General features: G+C 47.7%; 1 protein-coding gene across 1 annotated transcript in view; it reads right to left on the reverse strand.

Moving 5' to 3' along the window:
- The window catches only part of LOC119205201 (arf-GAP with GTPase, ANK repeat and PH domain-containing protein 3), a 25,397-nt gene extending 19,025 nt beyond the window's left edge, over positions 1–6,372 (reverse strand). The window contains 1 exon segment of the mRNA XM_062557980.1: positions 5,960–6,372. Coding sequence (XP_062413964.1) covers positions 5,960–6,329 — 370 coding nt within the window. The 5' untranslated portion in view covers positions 6,330–6,372.
- Positions 6,373–10,290: the final 3,918 nt, after the last annotated feature.

Below are 10,290 nucleotides of genomic sequence, written 5' to 3' on the forward strand. Positions count from 1 at the left end.
AAAAACCAAAAGAGAAGATAACGCCGCTCTCAATGGCCGCTGGTAGCAAGTCGACGCGTGGATTTCTCCTTAATCCGCGCCATGACATTTCCCTCCTTCTGCGTTGATGGAGCTGAAGTGAGGCGTGTTCTGCGGTACTACTCACTGGCAGTACAAGGGCAGATCCTAGAGGTCCATCGTGCCATTTACTACCAATTCCGCCTTTGTACTCGTTCTTCCGCTTGGTCCTGTCTCCAATACCAGGATTTCCACAGTTGGTTTAAAAACATTCAGAAACCAAAATCCTTCATATTTTACACCTTCCTATTTTATCGTCATTCACAAATAAGCACGCGCCTCTTAACTTCTACGAAAACCAACATGATGGACTTTTTAAAATTTATTAATTTTTTATTAAAGTGACGCAATCGTTGTCGGCGTAGAAAGGGGCACCGCAGCAGGAGACGTGTCGGCAGTGGACATCTTACAGAGAGCGGCGGCAGATGTCGCCCACGCAGGCCCTTGTGCCCCCCCCCCCCCCCCACGGGCCAAAGAAAAACCAACTCTCCTTCAGAAATCGTGAGGTGTTCCAGAGAAACCTCTGGCTTTCTTCCGCGACTCCGTGAGGAGAAAAAAGGAAACACAGAACGGGCCCCAGTTGGACCTCGTCCACGCCTCACAGATGTATTTATGTAAGGCTTTATTTGGGCACACGATCTACAACTAGTAAATACTTACTGAGCTACTCTATAAACACCAGCATTCCGCGTTAACAGCGATTCATATTGACACGCCGCGTAAACGGCACAGCTGGCAGTATTGACTGACATCTCTGACTCCATAACGGTTTCTAATCCATATTCACCGACTGGGCTTTGAAATATAATGAGCACATTGTGGAGTCTGCCACTTGCCAGAAGTAGCCGCGGCATCCCCCCCCCCCCCTCCCCGACACAGATGGCCCACAGTGACAACGGTAAGCCCAGTTCCTCAAATAAAATTTAAAAAAACACACACACACACGCGCCCGCGAGGACACACACACACACACACACTTCCCACCTCTGAACGATTACAGCTCATTAAAAGAAAACTCTTTCGACTCGGCACGTCGCTGCGCGTTTTAATGAATGATTAATCAATCAGGGGTGATATTTTCCATCTTGAGTCATGAATGAATCCCCCCCCCCCCTCCCTCCTCCCCTAACCTCCCCCAAAAATGTATCATACACGACTTGTGCAGTGTCATGACAGCGGCGGGTGTAAAGATGCATCATCATCACTCTGTGCTTGTGACCTCGCTCTCTCCTCGCCGATGAGGGTCCCGTCACTGCGGCCCTTTTTTATGTGTGTGTGTGTGTGTCCGTCTGTGTCGTCCCTGTCGCTATCAGAGACACACAATGTCCCTTTTGTGCGTGGTGAGTTCTTTCCTTTCTTGAAATCCCAAGCACCCCTCTTGAGAAGCAGTGGATTTGGGTGAGTGCCCTTGCTCTCTTGGGAGGATGGAAGTCAGAGTGGCGCCCCCCCCCCACCCCCCCGTCCTAAAAACAAGGTCATTGGACAAGATCAAGATTCCATTACGGCAGGTAAAAAGAAAAAGAAATCTTCTAAAGGGAATAAACACAAAGTTGGAAAATCACAACAACAAAAATGATGACAAGGATAACATGAATGACGTAGACAATCAGAACTGCTTTTGCAAATAAAAGCCAAAGGAAAACTATTCCCGGGACACGGTGTTGTTAATGAAACACTCCTTCACGTTGATAAACAGAACCGGCATCCGAGTACGGATACGTCCGTGCAGCTGTCCCCACACCGCAGTGGACTTTCTTCTATCTACCATGCGCTCAAGTATTCATCCCACTCAAACAAAAACCCGTACACAAAGCCAGCCAAAGCCTCATTAAAACAACACAGTTAATATTTGTTTGTTCTTCTGAATAAATATGAACGTGCACGCTATTTCTAACAATTAATTATGCAGCAAGGACATGATATCCAACGCCCTGCACGAGCCCGTCTCAGGGGTCAGTCATGCACACACAGTGCAGGTAAGAGCAACACTCGATGTGCATTAACAGCTTTTCTTCTTCTTCTTCTTCTTCGTGTCCTTGTTTCCTCCCTCCAGGGCAACGTGTGACTCAGCAGCATGAAGAATGGATGAAGTTTAGCCTGATATGTCAGAGGGTCGCTGCTGTGCTACAATCCTCAATTCATATGGATTAGCTAACGGCTAGAAGAGGAGGAGAAAAAAAATCTGATCTTCAACATCCTTTCTGCTGCATTGTTAATGTCACTGCATGATGAGATGGACAGTTATTTTTTAATGATTAATGAGGGAATATTAAATAGAATAAATCAGGATTTTGTGGCTTAAAAAGGTTTCCACATTCCACAAGGTTATTATATATGGCTGCACCGTACACCGGTGTGAGATCTTCCTACATAGCAGTGTTACGCCATTAAAACTGACTTTGCTCTTTTGGCAGGCGGCAGACGATATTTATGCACGTCATCACAAAGCGACTGGCGGTCGCAGCTGGACTTACGTGTGTTGATATTGAGTCATGGTTTTAACTTCACAATAACAATGAATAACCCACAAAACACTCCCTTTAACAGGGCAATACACCACGACACGACGGTTTGTGACTCATAAACAATTTGTAACACTAATAATTGTACATTTATAAAAATGACCCCGCCGAACTGCATGCTGGGTACAACTCAAAACAAGAAGCAACTACATGAAAACACGAAAAAGAGCGACACAGGAGCATCAACGAGATACCAGAGATGCACCAACACAACTTGCGCCCAAGAGAGGAGCTGTGTCTGTTTGGAGGGTTTTTAGAAAATCCGACGTAAGTTACGTTAGATCAGAAAACAAAAAATGTATTGCAAAGTCTGTCGAACCTCTGGTGGCAACACTAGCAGCCACAACAAGCTAACACGCTAACTAGCTAACAAGCTAACGAGCCCAGCGAGGCGAACAGCTGTTCGGGGAGCCGCGGTCGTTTTTGGGGTCCATAAATGAATGTTTTTACTTGAAAAAGCAATACCGTGTATACCGGGATATACCGGGATACCGTCAGAATGTTTCTTAATACCGTGATATGGATTTTTGGCCATACCGTCCAGCACTAATACACAATATACTGTAAACGTTTTCAACTTTATTCTTTTTATGATGCATACATTAATCAATGATTATTATTTAGAATTATATATTTGCTCCTCCTTGTAGTTAGTGTAAATCAATCTCTTGTTCAGTGGGCCTGACAAGATCCAAAAACGACACAATACGATGCATCACGGGACGCGGCCACATAGAGAGTCCAGTGGCTGGTCGCTCACAAGAAAACAATTAGCATTCTTGGTGAGGAAAAAAACTTGAATCCGAATTGCTGAAACATCTGACGAAATGACTGCTCTGAGCTCTACCAGCGGCTTCCTGCGATTATCCCCGGAATAAAGTCGCTGTCCGAGCGATTTAAGAGCGTTTGATGGATCAGGTTTAAACGGTTGTCCGGTCGGATATTGATGAAGCAACGGTTATTTGCTGCAGCAGCCCCAGCCATCTAATCCCGGTGGATTTCAGAGTCCTTTAAAAAGCGTTATGGCAACGGCGGTTCATCCAGGTCACAGACCATCGACCTTTTTTTTTTGCTGCTGTGATTACGGGTCAAAGCGGGCCGACTGGCCCTCGACCCTCTGACGGTCCCACGCTTCACAGCGGTAGTATTCTATCAGTGGAGTGCTGGTTGTTTTCAGGACCTCCCCGTGCCCAATGTACCAAAGCTGCCATGTTTTCGTGCTTCGTGTGAACTGCACCTGGTGGCAGGTGGGAGCCTAATGGGGGGGCGAAGCAGCATCATTCCCCCCCCTCCCCACTGGGGCCCCTGAAACAGATGCTGCTTGTTCAAGCTACTGGGAATATTAACGAATCCTCTTCAAAAGTGAATCTACTTGTCAACCACTTAGCACTTGTGTTTGTTATTTACATTTCCTGTAATACTTACAGTTTATCATCAAATAAACGCCTGTCTAGTTTAGATCAGCCTCAGTTCTGTATTAACCGGCGTGGTTTTTCTTAATTAAAACCTTTAATACCCATCAGGGGCACATCAAAAGAGTCCGAAGGACTTTGCATCACCATTTAAAGGTCTTATTATTCAACAAAACAACAGGGAAAGCATAGTAATAATGGCTATTCATTTTGTAAAGGGATGTGATTTATATTCACTCTTTCTTCAGCATTTCCAGCTAAATGCATGAGCCACCGGTTCCTTAGCAACAGACTCTGAAATGATGCAAGATTGAGGAGGAACAGCTCTGCAGTTCCACGGTGCAGGTGAACGCAAGTCGGCCTGTTGCAGCTCTTCAAAGCCTCTTGGCGCTACAGCGATTAAGGCGACTGCGGTTCTTTAAGAAGGGGGGGGGGGGCACCAGAGTGTGCATCAAAGCTTATGCAGTGGGGTTATTTCATTTTTTTTTGTGGGGACATCAAAACCTCTTGAGCCCACGGATGTTCTCTTAGAAAAATCAATTTAACAACATTCTCCAGACACTCGTCGTCAAAGGTGACCCCGAGCAGGTTAACAATGGTGCTTAAAAGATTCATCAATGAACGGTAACGGGGACTCTGCCTGATATTTCTGCTGCTGCTGCTTTGTTGCTCAGCACGTTTGCTTTTGGGGTTAAACATTTCCCAGTGTAACACTTCGTATGAGCCTGCGGGTGTGTGCGCAATGCAACCACTACAACACTTCCTGTTGTTTGGTATTCCCAGGAATACCTGGCCAAATACAGACAATACAGATATCTTCCCTCTCACGCATCTCATTCATTATGCAGCGCTCCAGAAGCAGAAAGCTCCCTTGTGACCTTTGTCCTAATGGAACGGTGAGGGAAATGTCCCACAAAGACACCTTTCTGCTCCGAGGGAAGCTGCAGGAGACGTTAATGCAGTCCATATGTCCCGTTTTGAGAACAATCAGGTACAGTGACCTGAAGATACAATCCTGGTTAACTAATACTAACTATATACCTGGGGGAGGGCATTCCGAGAAAGAAAATTCTGTATTAAATTCCTATCCTAACTGTAATCCTAAATAAATGCATTAAAAATAATTTGGGAATAGCACAGGCCATTGACGTTATCTGAAGTGCATCTGTGAGATAAAAGGCTCCAGTGTAAGATGCGGACTACAAACACGCCTTCATTGAAAAGATTACGCAACAATCCCAAAAAGGCACCACAGAGATCTACGGAGATCATTTTCACCGACCCGATCGGTCCCAAAAGTATGGAAAATGCGAGACATTTTCTGGAAATATTAAAAGTCGCAGTAACTCAGCCGCTGAGTGGACACACACATGTGGACACACACATGTGGACACACACAACCACCGTTCTAGGACCTTCACTGCTGATTCTGACAACTGGTTTTAGAGCCACTTTCATCCCTCTGTCATCCCTAGTCAGCTGATAACACCTGGACTCGATTTCCTGGGGGGGGGGGGGGGGGCACGCATGCGCGGGCCGGCGTCCGCCGTGACGTCTGCGTCGCCGATTGTCCATTAGTGTCACGCAACACGTGACTGAGCGGGTGACCTGGATCTGCCACAGGGGGGTTTGTGAAGACAAGTGACCCCTTTTAGGAAATGTCATACAAGCGACAGAAGCAACTGTGGTTACACTACAAAGGCAGGGAGCTGCTTTTATTGACACTGCAGTGTGTGTGTGTGTGGGGGGGGGGGGGGGCGGACTCGACCACGCCCCCAACCCCGACCTCAAAGTGTGATTGTTGACACTGTGCGACTATAACAATGTGTACGTTTATGGAAGGAAAAGGGATACCCCCCCCCTTACATCCCCCAAAATAGACCCCCACACACCCCTCCCCACCCCCCCACCCCTTCAATGAATGGGCAGCAGCAAAGAGCCCAGCGTGAGTCCCTAACCCCTACTCACCTTCAATGGAGATCACGTGCTCTCGGATCTGGTTCTGCAGGGCCAGGTCGTCGATGCGCTCGATCAGGTCGTAGATGGCGTAAATGTTCGGGTGGACGGACTCGAACCGGTGGATCTCCGCCCGGATGGCGGCCGAGTTGGACAAAACAAACTGCGAGCCCGCGGAGCCGGGCTGGGCAGCCTGGCCCGAGACGGTGCCCGAACCGAACTGGCCGGCGCCTGAGCTCGCGGACGATCCGGATCCGAACTGGGACGGGATGGACTGGGGCACCGGGACGGGGACCTGCGCCGGCACCGTGCCTGGGGTGGGCATGGCTGGCTGCGACTGCTGCGAGAGACCGGACCCCGGGACGCTCGACTGGAAATTCATCTCCGTTTCCTTTCTCTCTCTCTCTCCCTTTTTTGGGAGGGGAGCGGGGGAGGGAGGGGGGGGGGGCGACTAAGACTTCTTTTTCTCACAACGGCAAACCAGATAAGCGGGAGTAGAATTCGGGATTCAAAGCGACGCGAACAAAAGAAGTCCGCGCGAACTGATGGTGCTGCAAAAAATTTTTTTTTTAAAAAGCCCACCGATCGGCGCAGACGCGTTTCAGGAGCTGATCGCCGAACGCAACAAAACGAGCCTCTCCCTCACATCCCCGAAACTTGACTCTGATTCATCTTCCGTTATTGGCCAGATCTGTCCGCGGCCCTTCTCTCTCTCTCTCTCTCTCTCTCTCTCTCTCTTTTTCTCTCCCCCCCCCCTGCCCGCCCGCCCGCCCCCTCTGTCTCTCTGGGAGGCTCACGAACCCGCAATGCCGACCGACTTCGGACACTCCTGAATGGGCCGGGCCCGCCGCCGCTGGTCCGAGCCGGGTTTTTTTATTTTTTCGTTCCTCGGCTGCTGCGTGGTAAGGAGACAATGAGGCTTCGCGGCGCGGCGCCCTGGTGCCTCCGATGCGTCCCTTTTTCTCTGCCGGAATGAAACGCGCTCAGTCCTCTCCGGTCCAAGTGGTCCCTGCCCAGCGCCCTCCTCCGCATGCTGAAACGTCACCCTACACGTAATTGTACTTGAGATGGGGGAGGGTGTGATTGGATTGGGCGGAAGGGGGTAGGAGGGGCGGGGGGGGGGGGGGGGGGGGATCGCAACGTGCACATTATTATAATAACCTACCTGACAGTTATGCAACCGCAAAGAAAAATAATATATATTTTTAAAAAAAAGAACAAAAAAAAAAAAACAGGCTATTGCAAGAAACACAAGTAGAAACACGCAGCAGTTTCATTTGGAGCATCACCAGTTGTCTTCGATTAAAAACAAAAGCCACAAGCAGTTCTACCACAATTGGGCCCTTTCTCCTGTACACGCACGCGCGCGTGGATGCGCAGACACGCGCGGCATTGTCTTTTGTGGGATTGCTTTGCAGCAGTGGCACACATACGTTCGAATTTGTGGATGTCGTATTCAAATAAGTGTTATTATATTTTTTCTAGAGCTTCTGCAGGGTCGTCTCTTTAACACACACGCGCACGCACACACACACACGCGCGTCATGATAAACACAGGTTCCCATTCATTAAAGCGTGAAGGCAGTGATCCAGGTACCTGGATGTCACATTCGACGCATCATCAAATATCTCTGCACGTTTATTAAGAAGGCCCCTCATATTAATATACAAATGTGACGACACAGAGCCACCTGCTGGTCTGAATGCGCATTACAACAACAGCTGCTCGGGGAGACTGGCCCAATCAGTCAAAGTTTAGATGCCAGAGCTGGACACAAAACGCCAAAATGTAATCGTGTGTCCGTGATATTGCGTACTCTCAGTTTTGATTCGAAAAAAAGAAAAGAAAAAACTATACCGAGATGCAAAAGTTTTATACGATAAAAGTGTTTTAAATAAAAATCAGCGGATAAAAAAGTATTACAGTCCCTGAGCCCTTCAGGCGTTCTGAGGCTCATTTCTCAAATATTAATATTACAGAGTGCAATAACCAAGTTTTATTCTTCTTCTTTCCAGTATTTGAAAACACAGTTTTAATCTCGAGGTTAAGGTTGTGTTTTTTTATTTTTTTATTCACACATTTTTGTTCCGTATTAAAACGTGTCAGCCGTTTCCAATGCCGGTTCAATGGTTGTCCCGGTATGAAGTCTGTTTTCTTTCCTTTGAACGTTTATCTTCTTGCTTTTTCATCAAATTCATTATGCAACCAATCCGTTGTGAAAGTGGAGACGAGAATACACATCTCTAAACAGCTGGAAAATATTACACAATACACTTTATTCTTTGGTGAAACGGAGCCTCACAAACAATATATTCGCTAACGAGGACAACCATGCTTTGTTAAAGATTGTAAACATTATGTGTGTTTTTCTCAATTTGAATGACCCATGTTATTTTTTTTTTGTGATTCTGTCTATTTCTCTTACCTGTCTCTCTCTCTTTCTCTTACTCTTCCTTAGATTTACATAGTAAAGCGTCTCTGGCTACCCAGAGGAGCGCTGTATTAAACGAGAGCATTAGGTTTTATCGCGCGCCTCTGCATGTGACGTAGGGAGATCCAGTCACATGACCAGAGGTCACCGTCGCGGAGCTGCTCCTCTCTCTGCTTCCCATCAAAAGGAGTCAGCGTCACGTCGATGCTACAGTGAAGCCCCTCTGCAACGTGCTGCACGCCTCTTGCTGCGCGCATCATCTTCAGCCTTCTGCCTCCATCTGTTGACCAAATATGGAACTCCCCCCCCCCCCCCCCCCCCCCCCCACTACCACACTAATCCTGTTGCGCTCCATTGCGCGGCCTGTCGGTGATCCCTAAAGATGAATAGAAAGCAGCGGGAGGCCACCAGTTGAATTTGGTGGATCTCAAAATAACTTGCAAGTACTTGTGGTTTTTCGGATTATCTTGCAGCCTTTTGGCCTTTCCGTCAGAGTTTCATGGATTATGCTGTTAATTCTCAGTGACTATTGGCACATGGTGATGTTGGCAGTGCTCTCGTGCGTTACGTAATGAGGGATGGGACACAAGTCGCGCCTGCGGGGCCTCGCCCTCTTTTGGTGGCGAACGGCGGAGCTAACGTCTTGTGACAGTAACTACCAGTCGGAGAAATGGAGGATATCTGACATTTATTCCGTGAGAGTTGAGCTTCCTGAGCAGCTTCTTCATGTTCAATTCAGAAGCAAAAGCAAAGAATGAAGACTGTGTGTGAAAAATCGTTTTTTTTTTCTTCATGTTTTTTTGTAAAGTCATTATCTGAAATTGGTTACGTTAGAGTTTAAGTCGGTCTCACTGAACTAAAAAATGACCATGGTTATCCGAGCATTATATCTCCCCGCTGACTCATTAAATAAATGATTCCGAATGATCTGCGAGAGCTTCAGCGAGCCGCCCCGGGACACCGGAGTTCTCCTTGAATAACCAAGCAGTCGAGTTTCATCGGCACCCAGTGAGACAAAATGAGGCAGAGCCGGCGTTTATGAAACCTCTGTGAATTATTGATTCTCATTTGAGCTTGCTGAGGATTACATTACACGTCATTCCTCCATTTCCAGCTGCTCGCACCCTCCCCCCTCCCCGCCTTCCCCCCCACACCCAAACCCTTGTGGCCAAAACCCACGTGTGGGTCTGTACAAAGGCCTCACCAAACACCCCACAGAGGAAGACTTCACGGAGCCAGTGTCAAACGGAGAGAAAAAAACCCCTTAAGAAACGTCCCAAGATGCACTGCTGTTTGTCAGAGGGGGGGTGGGGGGGGGGGGGGGAAGCCCTACAGTTGCATAAAATACAGCGATTGCATCAAAGAAGGAGCTACAAAGACGGTCTTAACAAACGCTCGGCAGACTTCCCATACTTCCAACTCCGAGCTTAGTCATCCTTATAATTCAAGTGTTCAATTCAATGCACCTGGGGGAGGGGGGGGGGGGGTGGGGGGGGGGGGGGGATGACACAACTGAGTTTGTTGCACGGGGACAATAGATTATTATTATTGATTGTGAGTCAAACGCCGCTCCCCGTGGGAAACACCACGCGCTGACTTCCTCATCTTTCGTGCCGTGGCTGCGTTGGGTCCCCGTCTTCTCCTGACGGCAAATGTCTCTCGTTCCATTTGAAGTTTTTAAAAAAACTCTCTCACTGCCACGTGCAGTTTCATTTAATGAGAAAATAATTAAACAATTAAGTATGCCGCGGTGAGTTTTTGTAATTGGATGTATGGATGAAACCGGAAGTTTAAACACAGGATTAACAAACTAAAGTGTCACCCCATTTACTTTTGTACTTATTTATACAGCGTAGTACACGCGTGGCTGGATTTCTCTTTATTGAAACTACGTCCTGGGGATGGAAATTC

Source organism: Pungitius pungitius, chromosome 15, assembly GCF_949316345.1.
Source record: "Pungitius pungitius chromosome 15, fPunPun2.1, whole genome shotgun sequence".
Lineage (NCBI taxonomy): Eukaryota > Metazoa > Chordata > Actinopteri > Perciformes > Gasterosteidae > Pungitius > Pungitius pungitius.